This window comes from Eleutherodactylus coqui, chromosome 5 (assembly GCF_035609145.1).
Source record: "Eleutherodactylus coqui strain aEleCoq1 chromosome 5, aEleCoq1.hap1, whole genome shotgun sequence".
NCBI lineage: Eukaryota > Metazoa > Chordata > Amphibia > Anura > Eleutherodactylidae > Eleutherodactylus > Eleutherodactylus coqui.
Genome location: NC_089841.1, coordinates 185,205,468 through 185,224,654, shown reverse-complemented (window position 1 = coordinate 185,224,654; position 19,187 = coordinate 185,205,468). Strand labels below are relative to the sequence as shown.

At 47.4% G+C, this 19,187-nt stretch overlaps 1 protein-coding gene across 6 annotated transcripts in view; it reads left to right on the top strand.

Moving 5' to 3' along the window:
- Positions 1–19,187, top strand: part of CHD8 (chromodomain helicase DNA binding protein 8) — a 58,580-nt gene that overhangs the window by 5,741 nt on the left and 33,652 nt on the right. For 5 of the 6 annotated variants that reach the window (XM_066603931.1, XM_066603930.1, XM_066603932.1 and 2 more), the window contains exons 2-4: positions 3,725–4,512; positions 15,815–16,174; positions 17,274–17,379. In XM_066603931.1, the coding sequence (XP_066460028.1) occupies positions 3,844–4,512; positions 15,815–16,174; positions 17,274–17,379 (1,135 nt within the window). In that variant the 5' untranslated portion in view covers positions 3,725–3,843. Of the gene's footprint in view, positions 1–1,746; positions 1,829–3,724; positions 4,513–15,814; positions 16,175–17,273; positions 17,380–19,187 lie in introns of those variants that run through there. The other variant, XM_066603928.1, reaches the window with a different exon arrangement.

The window sequence follows — 19,187 nt, the reverse complement described above, 5'->3', positions numbered from 1 at the left end:
GAATGGAGCAGCCGAGTGTCTGTGTGACCTCCGCTCTACTTACTTGGGGACCTGCTGGACCCTTGCTTTCAGGATCGGTGGGAGACCCATCGGCACACTTGATTATAAAGTTGTGTAAGGAATAACTTCAAACCTTGCAGAATCCCCTTTAAGGGGGTTGTCCGGTTGCTTCAATAGGGCCCCTTGTATTAAAATAATAAACCGAGATCTACTTACCCCTCCGCCCTTCTTGTGGTCCCGGGGATTGTTTTTACAGATGATGTCACAGGAAATCGGGTGACTGCTGCATCCTGATTTCCTGTGACCTCATCTATCACAACAATCACCGGGACCACAGCGGGAAGAGGGGCGGGTAGATCTCGGGTTATGATTTTAATACAAGAGGCCCTATTGAAGCGAGGTTTTCCAGTGACTGGACAAGCCCTTTAAGTTGCCCGTTCGCAATAGATGAAAGTTGATGTAAATGATTGATGTCGCTTAGAAGGGCCGGCAGTCAGGTGACATTAAACAAGGAATGTCTGTTTCAGCTGACGACAGCTAGTCAGCATCCAGGAAGAACCTGGTCACATTTGTCTCTGTAGTCAGAGAGAAGGTCTTTCCACCAAGAACAATCATCCTGAGGGTGCCTTTACACTGGCGATAAAAGGGCACAATGTGAGAGTGAGTGAAAACGCAGAATTGCTAAACCCACGCTTTTCAATGGTTTCCTTTATATTTGCAATATTTTCACTCCTGATGTTGCGAGATTTAAAAATTACGGCATGTCCTATCTTTCTGCGTTTTAAAAAAAAATAATTTTTTTATCCCCCCCCCCCCCTCCCCCCGTTTCCCTATGGCGCCTTCTTTTTATTGCATTGCAAAGCTTGAACGTGCGGTTTTCATGCTATTGACTTTCACGCTAACAAAAAGCAGCAGGGACGCTTAAAAATCACAGGAAAAAAGTTGCGGTGAGATCGTGATCGCTAGTGTGAAGGAGCCCTAAGAAAGCATGTCCGTGGGCGGCAACATTGTGCGACCGGTCCGCGGGCGGCGACATTGTGCGACCGGTCCGCGGGCGGCGACATTGTGCGACCGGTCCGCGGGCGGCGACATTGTGCGACCGGTCCGCGGGCGGCGACATTGTGCGACCGGTCCGCGGGCGGCGACATTGTGCGCCCGGTCCGCAGGGCGGCGACATTGTGCGCCCGGTCCGCAGGGCGGCGACATTGTGCGCCCGGTCCGCAGGGCTGTGATGTGTGGGCTGGGGGTTCAGCCATCACCCCACATGTTATGCTTCTGGTACCAGTTATTGGGTGGTGTGCACGGTGTATATGCCGTATCCTCCTCCCCCAGGCCAGCAGATACACCTGTGCCCCCTACTCCCTGGGGCACTACCACACTCTCCTGCCACTTGTGTATAGGCTACCTCACGGCACGGCGTGTAGGCAGCTCCTCTATAGCCCCGCTTGTATCGCTGCGGGGAGGTGTGGTGCTGACTGCCCGGCGCAGCGCGGGACCAGCCCTCGGGGTGTCGCTCTCATTCATTCTCCGGCGCTGCGCTCTATGAAATCGAGGCTGGCTGCGCTTTTGCCTTGGATACGGCTAGGCCTCAGAGTTATGGGTGGGGCGAAAGTCTCAACCTAACATAGTGCGTCACTGTGGCTTGTGATTGACTGCGGAGCTGCCCTATGGCGTGGCGCTGCAGCTGTGCGGGGCGGGGCCAGGCGGGGGTTAGGTTGCAGTGTGTCTCTGTGTGGGGAGGAGAGAGCGGCGCACAGCAGCATGTGTGTATCCGGGAGACTACATGTGTATGACTGTGTGCGGCGACGACCCACGGGCCGGACGGCAGGTGAGTGCGGGGAGGACGGCCGTCCTCGGGGGGATGCTGGGCGAGGAGTGTGCAGGAAGTGGGAGCAAGGTGACCGGTGGAGGTGATGCGCTCCACAAGTGTTGTCCCCGCACATCTGGGCTGCAGCAGCTCACTACAGATACTTGGGGGCGCCACAGCCACTGAGGAGGGGTTCCTGTTGGATAACTAAAACTTGGGGAACTTTCTGATGTACTTTTGTCCTTTTTGTTTTCTGTCGGCCTCCAAGATCTCTGCTTGCTGTCAGTGAGTGGGAGATCTTGTTTACATATGGAGGAAGAGGATCTGTTTAGGGGTTTTCAGGCCGAACAGAACAGGCTGCAGCGCAATTGCGTTTTTAACTGCGCAATATCTTGCGTTTTTTTTATTTTAACGTTGACTTTTTAATTCCTTCTTCTGGATGTTAGAAATCCGCAACAACAATTCCCAAGCCGCTCTTAATTCTGCGCCAGGAAGCTTTTCCGCTGCGGAATCTAACCTCGTGGTTTTGAAGTAAAGACGTGGATTTTAATAGGTGTGGAATCCAAGCCCCACGGGGATAAGATTGTCGCGCAGGAATGTCCGTGCGACTAATTCCATTCCGGCTGACAGTATCTTAATGGCTCGTTTACACGGGACAGTTATCGCTCAAAACTCACCCAAACGAACAAAAATGTTTAGCGTAAATGCAAAAAGTCGGCATAAAACCCATCGTGGATCGCAGGCTCCTCGTTGCGTGTAAACGCTCAAGGCTTCACATAGAAGATGAAGTCGGTTTGGTGTAAACACTCTGCTGCAGCGCTGATGGCCTGGGTGATGCTAAAAGCATTAGCGGCACAGTTCTGCCGGCTGCTACAATGTATCGGAGGCGGACGGACAGCCGCGGTCTCTTTAAACACGTTTTGCAAAATATTCTAGCACAGTCCTGGAAAAAAAACGACTATAAACGTCTTCCGGCTTTGGTTGGTCAGTGCTGACCTCTATGAAGGTCCATGTGGCCGCAGTTTGGGAATTCCCATTTGCCTGTTCCTACGACTCATCTTCTGTCTGATGGTTTATTCTAGGGCAGAACCCCAAGGCTGACCTTCCGAGTTCCATCGTGGATTTCCATGCTGATCCACAGCCCTAGGCAATGCGCCAAATCCATATGTAGCCACCCAACATGGTTTTCGCACGCATGCCGTGCCAAGAATTGACTTGAGATTTCTTTTTTTTTTTTTCTGCAACCTAGATTTGAAAATCTGCATGTGGAAAAAATGAACAAAGTATGCGGCAAACATTCATAGCATTTAGAGGAATGCAGAATACTGCCGATTTGGGTACTAAATCCGTGCTGCTGTGTGAACGACGTCTTGCAGGTTCCTGAAGAGGACTTCATCTTGGCATGATGGCGGCTCAGCTGTCCATGATGTCCGCTATAGGTGCGAAGGAAGAGCGTTTAGGATGCTTTCACACCTAGTAGATTTGGTACAGCAGTTCCACAAGTGTGGGGGACTTGGTAGACTTTGGTAATTTAGTGGGCGAGAAGTTGTATATTGAAGGAGTCTTATGGCCCATTTACACAGAACAATTATCACTCAAACGAGTGAAAGTGAGCGGTAATCGTTCCGTGTGAAGGCGACGCTATCGTGGCGTCTGAAAGCTTCCTGCGGGGAGCGAGAAGCCAACGAGCCGCCGGCAGGACTTGAAGTTTGAATGCTCTGTACGGGTGTTGACGACCTTAGCGGTGACGCCGACCCTCGTGCAGTCGGTGAAAGGACTGTTGGCCCGTGTAAAAGGGCCTTTACTAGGCAAAACATTGTTGGGGGTCTATTGTGACAATTCTGGGATTGCCGTGCCGCTCTGCGAGTTGGGTATAATCACAGCGCCGTTACTTATTTCTCTTCTTTCTCTCCACAGACCACCATCCTGGCTCATTTCGCCTTACACCATCCTGTGACTGAAGTCCATTTTCACTTGTAATCTTGGGGAAGGCTACTTGCCTTCCCCACAGAATTGACCTTGAAAAGACGTCGAAGATGGCAGACCCTATCATGGACCTTTTTGATGACCCCAATCTATTTGGCCTGGATTCTTTAACCAGTGACTCATTTACCCGTGATGGACCGGACACCATGGACGAAGCTCTTGGTTTGGGCAATGTTCTGGAGCCTCTAGAACACCTTGCCAGAGGTGCGGAGCAGACAATTCCACATGGAAGTGAGCCACAACCAGAGCCCCAGATCCTGCAGAACGTTCCTGTCCCTGTCGCCCCGGCAGAGACCGTGCTTCCATCCCAGACAGTTGTTATTCCAGAACCAGTAAATCAAGGCAATCCCTTTATGGGAACTTCTACAAGTGGACCAGCGGCTCCAAAAATCATGATTCTCAAGGCCCCACCAGGAATGACAGTGAGCGGTTCTCCTGTGACTCAGATCCAGGCTTTGGCTCCTGGCCAAGCAGCTAATGGTGGCAAGGTGACATTTGCTAAAGTGCTAACGGGGACCCCGCTGAGACCGGGGGTATCAATTGTATCTGGGAATACCGTATTGGCCAAAGTTCCAAATCCAGCTGTCGGAGGACAACCGGGAGTAAGACCTGTCCGACAATTATTACTTCAGCCAGTGCGCACTTCAGTAGGTCCAGCCGGCACGGACGCCAACGCGGGCATTAAAACTCCACTTACTTTGACCTCTGTGCCTCAGCAGGTAAAGCGAATGAGATCCTTACATCATATTGTTTGTGTTCCTTTCCTTCCTGACTTTAGGATGTGGAGACCGGTCTCAGACTTGGGTCGGGTAAACATGTAAAGCCGTATACATGACCCTTGTACCGCAGTACACGAGGTACCTACAGATCTACTATGGAGCTGTAGATATCCCGTGGCTGCCCCATGATGCCTCACTAATCGGACATAACATGATCTTTTTTTTTTTCTCACTAATTCTATATGGATTGGTCAGAAAAAAAGTGTCTGTGGAAATGGGAGGTAGAGGATGAGCTTCATAGCGGGGAGCTCTATAATAGGATGTGTGCGTGACGGCTCCTGTAAGTAGCTGCCCCCTTCCTTCTAGTTTCTTAGCGGTATGATTTCATGGACCTTACAGTGACGCTTCATTTTAGGATCCATGAAATCCTATCCGGCTCTAACTCGCAAGGAATTCCTCAATCTAGATCTATTACGTAAATGAATTCACCATTTTTAGTGGCACTGAGGCTAAGGGCGTATGCGACTATGGTCCATGAAAGACGCCCTGTTTTTAATTTGTGTATGCGCTTTGTATGTCCACGTTGCATCAGTTTGCACTGCGTTATTTCGCGAGCGCAAAAAAAGCCAGTTTTGTCACAACCCACAGAAAACTGGTGCAAAAAAATACGGATGCTAGTGTATATTCACTGCAGCTTCTTTCTTTTATGCACCCATATAAATTAAATGGGGGACTTTGGTCTATAAGGCATACGGGCGGAAACTCTGCGGCGGGATTTCCCGTAGAATTTCCGCCCGTGGAAGATGCCATAGGATTGCATTAAAAATGCAATCCTAGATAGATGTCTGCGTAAAATCACATGCGGAAAGCAAACCGTGGCATGCTCTATTTCTGGTCTCGCAGAGCCCCGCACAGGAATGTCACTCCCGGGCCGCCGGCTCCGATCTGCGCATGCGCCGGCTGACCAGCAGCCGGCAGATCAGAGAGCCGGAGCCACGGGAGCAGGTGGTCCCTGGAGGGACATGGGTCGGTCCCGCTGCCAGAATTCTGTCATGTGACAGATTCTTCTGTTCCTAAGACAGAGGAGGAATCGTCTTGTTGTGACCACATCTACAGAATGAGTTGTTATTAGAGGGTTTGTCCGGCTCCTGTACAGCATTCCTTCACTGGGGTTGGCTGCAGTGTAACTGGGTGCAGCGGTCACCTGACTGCCGGTGACGTCGGCTGTCACAACAAACGCCTGGACTGCAGTGCCGGATCCCGCGGGCAGCAGAGAGGTCAGTATTGATCAGTTGGCCCTATTGAAGGAATGTTGTCCGGTAAGCGGTCATCCCCTTCATGAGGGGTTTACTCTTATAGCTTGTATATGTAGAACAGATTGGCAGTCCTTTTTTTTTTTTATCATACAAATGATACATTTTCCTTATTTTTTTGGAAATCCTAGCGTCGGTTGTGTGGGAAACCGTGGTTTGTAACGGGCAGCTCAACGCGGCCAACACTTCACTGTGTGACGGCTATAGCGGGAAGTTACACCGGGTCGCACTGATGAATGGCGCGAGGTTTATTGCTGGGAACCAATAGTTAAGGCTTGTGAAGTCCGTGCACAATCTGAGACGCAGCGACTTCTTCCTGCGGACGGCTCTTGTCTTGGTGTAGGACTGAAAAGTTAAATGAGGCCGGCTTCACATGGGCGAGAAAATCGCGCCAGACTTGTGCATTGTGAGACGCACAAATATGGACCCCATTCTTGGGGTTGTAGACATGACCGATGTTTTCCTGCATGTCGATACTTTGCTATGCGATAAACAAATTGCGGCATGTTCTATTATGCTGCGTGATCTCGCATCACAGCGCCCATTTGTTCTAATTGGGGCCGACCTCAGTGGGAGAAGCTCTGCGATCGTCTGCCGCGGCTGTGACAGCGGTGCTGGAGGATTCCTGAAGTGATGCGGGGCTGCTTTCCCATGAAAACGCCTTGCATTCATTGGGATTTCACGGCCGCATATCGCGTTCGCCCGTGTGAAGTTAGCCTGATGGTGGTTTCACGCAGGTGATAAAATTGTGCTATTATTTTTTTTTCCCTTACCCGCTGAAATGCAGGAATAAAAACACTAAATTATGAAACCAATAATTTTCACTGGTTTCCTTCATATTTGCAATGTTTTTCCTCATGCGATGCTGCGAGAGAAAGGGCATGCTGCGATTTCTATCTTTGTGATTTGCGTTTTCTTTCTATCTGCCATGTTTCCCTTCGGAGCCTCCTTATTATCGCATCACAAAGCACGAACTTGCAATTATCGTGCGATGCGTATTTAACTTTAAAAAGTCCTATTGACTTTTGCGCTAAAAAATAGCGGGGGAAAAAAGACCTGATTTTTGCCGTGATTTTCTCACGGCGATATCGCGATCTTCCCTGTGAAACAAGCCTTATTGAATGATGAAAGCTTGTTGGCTTTCTAATATACGGTGTTTCAACACCTCCTTCAGATCTCTGCTTGCTGCCAGTGAATGGCAACATCCTTGTTTACATCCAGGATTTGTAAACCTGTAGACCCCCAAGCCCCCGGCCATGTGGTGGATGTGCGGTGCTAATTGTGGACCCGTTTTTAGTCCAAGTGTACAGGGTTTCCAGATGGCATCGCGGGGATCGCTGTGAGCTGTCACATCTGCGGGGTAATCATTGTGTTGGGGAGGATGAGCAGATTCTCAGCATGACCTCCACCCTCTGCGCTGCAGTTTGTGACCCTATCCTCATATATCAGGCGGTTTATGGCTAAATCCACAGGGGGAATTATGTCTGGCCCCATATCCTACTCACAGCTGAGAGTTCGCTGCAGTTGTATTCAGCCTAGGCAAGTCCCTGTGGTGTCCCGCTAGGGAGGCTCATGTGTGTTGGGATCTAGTCGCACCTCCATTTCAAGGTTACGTCGAGGGATTCCTGAAAAGTTAGCAGCCCTAACGGACCCAACAGAAGCCATTCCAGTAGGTGGGTTCCCTTAGGCACCATTGGCGTCTGTCATATGACTGATTTGGCACTCCATTATTTCTTTTTGTTTTTTGTTCCTGTGACGGACCAGAAGACCTGTAATTTTGATGGAGGTGTGAATAGCGCCTTAGTGTAGCCGGTCTGTCAGGTTTTCTGCCTCTAGTTATAAACATAGATTTCCATTTCCTACCAGAAAGTAGAGAGCATGAAGCATAGTAGAAATCTAAAGAATAGCATGGCCTGCTGGGAGTTGTAGTTTGTCAACGGCTGAAGACCTCTGCATTATACAGGATTACTACAAAAGAAATGGATACTTTCAGCGGTTTATAGAACCAAAACCGGTAAAATAGTAGTCGTCCAATATCGAGTTGGGCTGTAAGTTTTTGTGACTGTGACGTCTGCAACATGCGAGCGCCCCGCGGAGCAACAAGGGTCAGGACAATTGTTCTGTTTGCAAAGTAAAAAAGTTCTGGGAGACATTTGTAGAAGAGGGACAAGTGGATCGTGCGCAAGAGCCGGTGTCACACAACCAGATTCCTACTGCACAATCCGCGGTCCGTGTCCGCCGCAGCAAATCACACGCATTTAAAGGTATGTACTTTCACTTTTTCCTTGTCACTCGCAGATACGAATTGCGTATTCTGTGAGTGGTTGAAAAATTGCAGTATGCTCTATTTTGGTGTGAACGCTGCTTAGATGGCCTCCTTTGAAGTCGGTGGAGGCCGTCCGACCCACAACCCATCTCCAATTATCAGTGCGTATGGGCTGCGGGCATCTGCATCTGTGTTGGTGCCCAATGATGCTGCGGGACTTTCATATATTAAAAAAAAAAAATCTGTACTGCGCATGACAGGCAACGAGCCGCTGCTGCATCTGCATGACAGATAATGCAAGTACGCGGGGTCGCCGGCTGGGGTCACACCAGGATTCCTCTGCGGGATCTCGCCGTCTGCAGCCGGCCTCATAAAAACCTTTGTAACATAGTTGCACAAATATAAGCAGAGCAGAAACCCTTACCTGCCTGTTTAGTATATGCCTGTAATGGTGGTTTCACATCGGCTCTGAGATTTTCGGTTTTCTGTTCCATTCGGGAAGCAGAAAAGACGAATCCCTGCAGCCGAACGTCTCTGTCTCTGTATGGAACTGAACTGCACTGGGAGGGCCCCATTCACTATAATGGGGTTTGCCCAGCTGCCTGGGTTCTGGAAGGAAGAAAAAGCTCTGCATACAGTACTTTCTTCTGTTATTTTCAGCCAAATCTGCGCCGGAATCACTGGAGGGTCCAACACTGATGTGAAACTGGCCTATTACTTTTCTGTGCATTATTGAACTAATCTAAGGGCTCGTCCACGTCAGTGGCGGAGCTTCTGTTCAGAACTAATCTAAGGGCTCGTCCACGTCAGTGGCGGAGCTTCTGTTCAGAACTAATCTAAGGGCTCGTCCACGTCAGTGGCGGAGCTTCTGTTCAGAACTAATCTAAGGGCTCGTCCACGTCAGTGGCGGAGCTTCTGTTCAGAACTAATCTAAGGGCTCGTCCACGTCAGTGGCGGAGCTTCTGTTCAGAACTAATCTAAGGGCTCGTCCACGTCAGTGGCGGAGCTTCTGTTCAGAACTAATCTAAGGGCTCGTCCACGTCAGTGGCGGAGCTTCTGTTCAGAACTAATCTAAGGGCTCGTCCACGTCAGTGGCGGAGCTTCTGTTCAGAACTAATCTAAGGGCTCGTCCACGTCAGTGGCGGAGCTTCTGTTCAGAACTAATCTAAGGGCTCGTCCACGTCAGTGGCGGAGCTTCTGTTCAGAACTAATCTAAGGGCTCGTCCACGTCAGTGGCGGAGCTTCTGTTCAGAACTAATCTAAGGGCTCGTCCACGTCAGTGGCGGAGCTTCTGTTCAGAACTAATCTAAGGGCTCGTCCACGTCAGTGGCGGAGCTTCTGTTCAGAACTAATCTAAGGGCTCGTCCACGTCAGTGGCGGAGGTACTGTTCAGAACTAATCTAAGGGCTCGTCCACGTCAGTGGCGGAGCTTCTGTTCAGAACTAATCTAAGGGCTCGTCCACGTCAGTGGCGGAGGTACTGTTCAGAACTAATCTAAGGGCTCGTCCACGTCAGTGGCGGAGCTTCTGTTCAGAACTAATCTAAGGGCTCGTCCACGTCAGTGGCGGAGCTTCTGTTCAGAACTAATCTAAGGGCTCGTCCACGTCAGTGGCGGAGCTTCTGTTCAGAACTAATCTAAGGGCTCGTCCACGTCAGTGGCGGAGCTTCTGTTCAGAACTAATCTAAGGGCTCGTCCACGTCAGTGGCGGAGCTTCTGTTCAGAACTAATCTAAGGGCTCGTCCACGTCAGTGGCGGAGCTTCTGTTCAGAATTTCCATTGCTGAATTCTGTTAAAGAGCAGGATGAAATGGCACAGCATGGGCCATGGTTTTGTCCTGAGTAATGTCCGAAGACTGGCGGGAACCCCACCGGACCTAGTTATGGGGGGCCTCTTCCGTTCCATTCGGCCCCAGGGTTCTGTTTTCTTGCCCCCATAGCAGATCAGCAAAACGGAACTCAAATGCTCCGTTGTGAACGAGCCCTTATTTCTTCTTCTATGATGACGTAGCTTTATGTAGGATCCAACCATCTCCTGTATTATACAAGCCGCTGCTTGCTACATAGTGACAAGATGAGGAAATAGTACCTACCTGAAGCTTTTATGGTTCTAAGGCCCAATGTCCACTTGGATGCGTCTGAAAATGCTGGCCAACGTACCAGACGCATGTGCAGTGCAATTTTTTTTTAAATCTTTCTCGCATATCCGCAGTACATCCACAGTGGGAGCTGCAGGCGTGCCACAGATCGGACTGCTTCCTTTGACTCCAATGGAAGCCGTCTTGGAGGATCTGCAGAAAAATGGAGCGATCCGCACGCCGGGAAAAAAAAAAAATCACATCCGCATGCTTTAACCCCTTAAGGACCAGGTTGTTTTGTACCTTAAAGGGGTTGTCCCGCGAAAGCAAGTGGGGGTATACACTTCTGTATGGCCATATTAATGCACTTTGTAATATACATCGTGCATTAAATATTGGCCATACAGAAGTTATACACTTACCCCCTCTGGTGCTGGCTTCCTCGTCTCCATGGCGACGACGAAACGTCTCCTCTGGTCGCAGGAACAGTCGCGCTTGCGCACTGAAGATTCCTCTTCTGGATAGTCCGGGCTCACGAGCTGCGTACTGGCTCCTCCCTCTTCTCCGCATCATCGCGTGGCTCCGCCCCCATCATGTTGTGCTGATCAGCCAATGAGGTGGCTGTAATCGGCAGTGGAGCTCAGACTGGAGAAGAACATCCACGGTGCACCGTGGGAGAAGACCAGCGATGCACCATGGGAAATGACGGCGGCCATCTTTGAAGAAGTATTTTATAACTTCATAAAACTGCTTCATGGTGAGTAGAAACGCTCTAAAAAACCGATTTACATGGGTAGTTTGTGAGGTTTGCTTAACAGGGGGGACTGGGCTGTGAAAAAATTTTCATTTTGGCCGCGGGACAACCCCTTTAAGGACCAGACACTTTTTAGGGATTTTACCCATGTGGCGGTTTTACTGCTCCATTTTTTTTCCTGTAGCTAGCAAAATTATTTTTGCAGCGTTTTTTTTTTCCCGTGACATATAGGACTATTTTTTTTAAAATATTTTTTCCACTGACTTTTTTTTCCCGTTTTTTTTTTTTTTTAGTTTTATTGGGGGTAAATTGCATTTTTTTTTTTCAACATTTATAGTTTTTTTTTTTTTTTTAATTATTTTTATATTTACACTAAAATAAAGTATGGAAATGGGTTCCTCTATTTATTGCGGACGTTTTGATATATAGTATGTACGGTTTGGGTTTATAGGGCGCATACGGCGACGGTTTTTGTTGACGTCTGCTTTGTGTTCTCTTTCTTTTGTATGTATTGTTGTTTTATTGTGTTGTTTTGTCTTACTGATGTATGTAATTCTGTTTTTTACTATCTCTGTCCCCCATGACGTCATATAAGACCTCCTAGGGGACATTCACTTTTTTTTTTTTAACTTTATTTGACACTTTCCCACTATAGCTGGGGCATCCATAGTAGCCCCAGATACATGGGAAAGCAACCCCTGTGGTGACATTAGTCACCTGCAGAGCTGCCAGGGTCTAGTCTGACCCTCCATCTCTGCAGTAGCAGGGAATCCCAGGAGGTCACATGACCCCCCCCCCCCCCCCCCCAGGCTCCCGTAGTGAAAGTACTTCTTACTTTCACTTTCCCCATACAGTGATCATTGAGCACTGTATAACGGGGAAGCAGAAGGCAGGAAGGGTTAAAAACCCCTCCTGCCTTCTGCTTCGGGTTAGTTCCTGCCTCTGACTGATTGCAGAGACAGGAGACTTAGAGCACCGCCGTATTTTTACTATCGGCGGTCCTCTATGCCCAGGACCAGCCGCCGTATATATACAGTGGCTGGTCCTAAATGGGTTAAATTGTTTTGCGGATGCTAATGCATCCCTAGGAGCGACTACAGGTGCGGATCTCCCGCACGGGCTACACAAATCAAATCCGCCCGTGGACATTGGGCCTAAGTGCAGCGCGTTAGTAAAGTTGTAACCTGCAGCATGTCTTGGGCCCTTTAAACCTCTCCCCCTCCCCATTTCCAGCACAAAAGGAGTCCTTAACTACAGAGCATTTATATAAAATATCACAACTGTGGGTATACAAGGTGGGTAGGAAGCGATGGCGTTTCCTGAATGGTGGGGGTCTGACTACCAGGACAACAATCTACCCTGAGGGGAGAGTCTTTTGCTATTGAAAATGGGCTTTTTGTTTAACTCTTTCACAGGACAATCATGCAATTTTGCGCCAAAGTGCAGGTTTGCCTAAAACATGCTAATATTGGTATTGTTGACGAAAGGTGTGACCCAGGCAGAAAATTACATACATGGTTTCATGAAATCAGCACAACTGGAAAGCACAAAAATCGGGTTTGAGGCTGGAAACTTTTAAGAAGCCTATAAAATACAGAATCGCCCGTCCTGATAAGTAAACCCTGTTTATCTCCTGGAAGCGGGCAGCCTGCTGACTGCAGCTGTCTTACTTTGTGACTAACATAAGTTAATTTTTAAAACTGTCAGATTCCCGCCCCCGGTGTGTGCTATCAGTACTACAACATGACGGCTTGGCACAGAGGTGGTAATCTGGGCACCACAAGCAGCTACCGTCCTACCAAAATCTACATATTTATTTTTCTTTGAGAATCACAGCATGATGTGTGAAAATACCTAATTTTTAGGCAACAGTGCATGAAAATTCTAATTTGTGAGTGAAATGTGTCCTGAAGACCTTTTAAATAGATATAATGCTGTAAGATGGGATGTACATATACTGGCACTCGTCTAAAGGCCCTTTTACACGGAACGATTGTCATTCAAACGAGCGGAAATGATCGATCATCGCTCAGTGTAAACGCAGCCAACAATCGAACAATAAATTGCATAAACTTTTTGCTTTTCGCCCATTTGCAGGCGCACAGTTCGTGGGCTCCTTCACTTATCGTGTGGTTTAAACAGCGATCCTTCAGTCGTTCTCATTCACTTACATAGTGAATGACTGAACAATTTCTTGTTTGAGCGAGCCAACAATGTTGCCTGAGCAAGCGATAAATGAACCATAAGTTTACAGGTGATTGTGTTAAAGAGCACCAAAACCGCAGGAAGGCGCTAACCAGTTTTTGTACGCAAGTTAAATTGAGGCTATTTTAGATATATATTATTTTATAATTGTCTACTCCCTTATCCAAGCTGTAACCCTGTAGATGCCTAAAGCTCGTGTAATGTGACAACAATGGCCACTTTCAGATGGGCATAAAATGGGTGCTTTTTTTTTTTTGCTCCCTTGTTATGGTCACACCTGACACTCCCACTGTTCATCAGACCCGGAGTTGGAGCGCCAGAGCACCGGCTCTGCTGATCGCTGGGAGGTATGAGTCTTGTGTCTGTAATACAGGTGTTAAGGCCCATTTACACAAGAAGATAATCGCTCAAAGAGGGGAGGGGGGGTACACAATGCTATCAGCACTCCCCCATGGAGAACGACTGATTAAACTGACCCCTAAAATCAAGTGAGCTTGATTTTAACGATCAGCGAAAGGTGCCCCACACCCATTCACACGCACCGATGATCGCTACAACGATGGCCGATGAGCGAAGTCTTAGCGATAATCGTCCAGTGTAGATGGGCCTTTACATCCATCAGGAAGAGGCTAAATCATCGTTTTTTCTGACTGAAATTAGTTCCATGTGTGATCAATATATTACATTCGTCTTGTCATTCGCGCTAGACTAGAGTGTGTAATGGGGATCACTAGAGAAGAGGGCAACGACTTTACTCTACAGTCTGAGCCTATCTTGTCTAGACCCGATGTAAATGTATAAACTTTATGGTGGTTTGTGAAACTTATTTGATGTCAAAATCCAGCCGCTGGTAAACGTCTGACCCGTGGAGTCAGTAAACTGCCTACGTAGGAGCAGAGGAGCGGTTAGATGGGCATCCTCTTCTCATTCCAGTGCTGAAGGAAAAAGTAGATGTCTAAATGAGACGGGGAGTAACACGAAGAAAAGTCCATGTTGTTCCCCCCCCTGGGGTCTTGTAGGGTTATATAGGAAGACATGAGGATCTCTTCCTCTTCTTTTCTCCCTGCAGCCCCCTTCTCCTCCATGCTGAAGTGAAAGATGGCTGAGAAGAGTAGGCATCATTAAACTTGTTCTATCCCTTGCTAGATAGGAGCTAGAGCTTTTTTCCCCCCCTTATTTTATAGCAAAAATGTTTGGCTTCAAAACAAGACCACCGTTCTAGCTGTAATGCAACTGGAGATAGATAGCAGAAATGCAGTCAGGAACACTTTGCTGAGAGCAGTTCCCAATATCCCAACCTACTGTCTTTAGCTATATTACAGCTAGGACTGCAGTTGTGGTCTTGTTTGAAAAGTGAAGATCAAAACTGGCTGGAATGCAGCCTGAGAGATACGTTCTTGCTACAAATGGCAATTTCATACATCCTTTGCAAATGAAGTGCCTCCCTGCAACTGGTATTGTATCTTGTCACCACCTAAAGTACAGGTGGAGACACGATACAGACAGCATGACTGGCTGGTCATGCCCCCTGTTCATGATTGCTGCTCCGCTGGCTCCCCACAGGTCCTGGCATTGAGGTCTCCTGCGAGTGTCCCGCTGCTATCTCCCCTCCCTCTCGGACTGTTGCCACCACCCTCCCAGCAACGGTGCTGTGACAGTGGCCTACCATCTCCCCTTAGCAGCCCCGGTGTCACTCTCCCCCCCTGGCTGTACTCCCAGCTGCGGTCCCCTTTAGTAGGCCCACTGTAACTGTCCCCTGGTGGCTGCACTGTCCCAGCTTCGCTCCTTGTGGGTGCCCTGTTGTCGGCCGTCCGGCTCCTTATGCAAGCCAGCACAGACAGCCGGCAGTCGGCACATATCACCGCTCCTAGCGCCCATGCGGCTTGTAATGCAGTGGTGAAGGCAGACGAGAGACCCGTGGCCACATGTGAGCACCGGTGGGGCGCGCACACTGCTGAGACACGCAGCATGGGGTTGGACAGTCTTAGCGGTGGGGTGTAGGTTCCCCGGTGACAGTATGTTTTGCTTTTTGCCTGGGCTGGAGGGTTAGGATTAGCAATTAGTTTTCCAGGGAGGCTTACATTATTACCTGTAAATGCTTCTATGTTACACCTGTAACATAGAAGCATTAACAGCGAATAATTTAAGCCTTACTGGAAAACTAATCGCTAATCCTAACCCTCCAGCCCAGGTAAAAATCACTAGACACCCTGCTGGCTACCCTTCCAGGGCCTTGTGGAATTCAGCTAATCGGGAGCTAGGGGTGTGACAGGGGCATTCCTCCATTAAAGCCCTGTCAAACCCGTAGCTTCCGGTGGTGACAAGGTACAATAATAGTGCAAAAACTCATGAGGTGTCCTTGGCGTGGAAAGGGTTATAGAGGTTGTCCAACAAAACTAACTTGTCACCAATCCATAGGATAGGTGATGAGTAGCTGATCAGTTGGGGTTTCCACCAATCGCAAGAACAGCATCTCGAGTTTCCCAGAATGAATGCTAGGATGGTCACTTGTGTACTACCGCTCCATAAATGGGCATTAAGTATCACTGGATTGCTTCTACTTGCACCAAAGCATGGCTTCACAATAGCTAGGCTTAGTACATATGTTATGTTTGTGCTACTTAGCTGCTGCTTAGTTTTTAGCTTTTTTTGCTTTCCACTTTACCTATATACTTTTCTGACTACTCAGGGGGACTCTAAACGGATCACACTCGTGCTTCAGCAACCCACTCAGACCGCTTCTGGAGCGCAGCAGGGCCAACGTCACGTGGTACTTGGTGGGCTTCCTGGAAAGCTTGTTCTTCAAGGAAACCAGTTGGCTGCTCTGACCCAGGCCAAGACTAGTCAAGGACAACCGGCCAAAGTGGTCACTATTCAGCTGCAGGTGCAGCAGCCTGGTGTGGCTGGACAAACGCCACAGAAGTTTCAGATTGTACAGCAGTCGGCGGGGAGTATAACGCTGGCACCTGGAGGGCAGCAGACGCATGTAATCAGTCAGCAAGGCGGTCAGAGGCTTTCAGTACCCCTCAAGGTTCTCCTACAACCACAGGTGAGTCAGCAAGCTGTTCCTGATATAAATAAAACTCTTTGATACTTACAGGGGTGGTCTGGGGAAGAAATGTTAAATTGAAGTCTGCACTGCACTGAAAAAAACCTAACGAAGGCCATACTCGCCTAAACACCCATAGTAGCCATTTTTACGGTGCCCAACGGAGGACTGGGCATTATTGGAACCGGAGCTGCTGTGGATCGGGTGGGGCAAGTAGGACTTTTTGTAAGGTTTCTATATGGTGCTGAGCAGATTTCAGTAGTTCCCCAGACTATGGAAAGGGGTTATCTAACTTGCGAAATTGTATTTTTTTTTTTTTTAAACCCACTTTAAATCTTGTACAACTATAAAAGAACCTGCAATTGCCTGTTCTTTTTCCCCGGCGGTCCGGTGCCGAAGCTGCGGCAGTCCTTTTGGTCTTTGTTCATAAACTGCTGCCAAATGACCGCTGTAGTTAATCGGAAGAGAAGGCTGTACACCACACATCAAAGTATGGAGAGGGGAGTACTTTAAAGGGACTCTGTCATCAGGTTCATGCTGCCTGGACCACCGGCATTATGAACCCAGGACAAGTATGCTTATTGCCCCTGTGTGTGCCTTGCTCTGAAAGGCTTGGACGTTTCAGAAAAAACATACTTTTGAAGGTTGTTTTGGAAATGAAGCTCCAAGTCATGGAGGTTGGCCACGCTGGCTTACCCCCTCCTGCCACGCGGAGTGACAGTACTCTTCCTTTTTGTGTAGCGGTTAGTGTCCATGCTACAGGTGGGCAGAGGCCTGCTCACCTCCGTCACTCAGAGCTTGTGTGTGTGTGTGTGTGTGTGTGTGTGTGTGTGTGTGTGTAATATATTACTGGGCAGCAGGCATCCTTCGTCCCAGGTGAAAGCTGCGCTGTGATTGGTTGCTGTGGGCAACAGAGATTTTCTTTTAGACATCTTCCATAGCAGTGTGGTGTTTGGCTAATTTTTGTGGCCACTTTTTCAGGACTGATATCCATAAAATCGCTGTGTATCACAGGGTATATCGCCTAGTAATGGGATAATATACAGTGTTGTTCTATTAAGGTTTTTCTTATTAAAGTGAAGTTTGTGTTTTCCGCCAGGCCGGCTCCTCACAAGGCGCTCCACAAAGTCTGTCTGTGGTAAAGGTTTTAAACGCAAATGACGTGGCCAACCTCACCGCTAACCAGTCCATAATAAAGGTTGGAGGTATGTTATACATGACGGATAGTGTGACATGATGCTTAAAGCTGAAGTATATGGGAAATACACACTTCATGTGGAGTTAGAAGTTGCTTCCGTGTTAACAATGTGATTGGACATTTTAAATTTCTTCCCGCTGCAGCCCCTTTTTTTTTTTTTTTTTTTTTTTTTGTTTCCTCATTTTTATTCTTTTCTCCCCACAAAAAATCCTAGCTTCTATTTTCCCACTTACATAGTTTACATGACTTTTTTTTTTTTTTTTTTTTTGCGGGACTAGTATTTTTCAATAGCTCCACTTAATGTGTACCACATCATGTATTGGTAAATTTTACATAACTCTGCCGTTTTGAGGAGGGGTGTTGCTTTTATGTCATCCATAGTCCAGTACAAATTACATGTTATCCTTATTCTGTGGGTCGGGACGATTAGGAGATCACAGGGAGCCGTGCAGGTGTCTTGGCAGACGGGGGCCTTATGAAAGGTCCCAGGGCTGTCATGGCATAATGCCTATCAAGCCACCGTCGTGGGGTGTCTTCATAGACTGCCTGATCACCGTATGATGTAATGCCATGGCATTACATCACACTGCAGGAGCGATCAAAGCATTGCTAGTTGTTGTCCCCTCTGGGGACCAAGAAAAAGGTGAAAATAAGAACAAAGTTTTACTAATTGTTGAAAAAAAAAATAGGTAATAAAAGTTAAAAAAAAGAAACCCTTTTGCCACATTTACAATAAAATCTAAATTATGAAACAAAAATACATATTTGTTATGGCTGCTTCCGTAAAAGTCTGATGTATTAAAGTAATGCATTATTTACCCCGCGCGAAGAATGGCGGCAGAAAAAAATGCCAGAAATGGTCACCCTGTCTACAATTAAAAAAAAAAAAAAGCAATAAAAAGCGATCAAAAAGTATGTATACCAATGCAAACTATGTGACGTCCCGCAAAAAATGAGCCCTTGCACAACGATGTTGATCAGGAAAAATAAAAATAAAAAAATGTCTTTTGGAAAAAAGAAAAAAAAAAAATTATATAAGTTTGGTATCTTAGTAAATGAACTGACCCGTAGCATAAAATTATGTCAGTTTGTGCGCCGTAGAAACAAGACGCAGCGAAAAATGGCAGAAGTTTGCTTCTTTTTTTCATTTTACTCCATTTAAAATTTTCTAAAAGTTTCTCAGTACATTATAAGGTACATTAAATAGCACCACTGAAAAATATAACTCATCCCACAAACAAAACAAGCCCTCATACAGTGACGTCGATGGATAAATAAAGGAGTTACGTTTTTTGGCTTGTTTTTTTTACAAGGGGGGGGGGCTGCGTCATTAAGGGGTTAAAAACATATTTTTAATTGGTTTCTGTCAACGTAACTTATTTTTCAGTCAATTGGATTGTTTTTTTTTTTTTTTTTTGTGTTTTTTTTTTTTTGTTTTGTTTTTTAATATTGATTTCTTTTTGGGGTACTTTTTAATCATTTTCTACTCATTTTTGTTTCTTGTAGTTGGGGTGACCAAAAATATACAATTCTGGCATTGCGTACAGTTTGTTTGTTTTTGTGTTTTTTTTTTTTTTCCAAAATGTGGTATTTTAATAAAGTAGACTTTTGGGGCTCATGCCCAGGGAACAGAGCGAGATACGCCCGCGGATTTACGCCATGGGAATACTACGGTGGTAACCTCTGGTGACCTCTGCTGCGGAAAAACGCGGTGAAATAGCACATGCCGCAATTTTTTCCCGCTGCAGAAATCCACAGCAAGAATCCGGCATGTGAGCACTGACAGGCATAAAAGCTATTAGGTCCAATAGAACC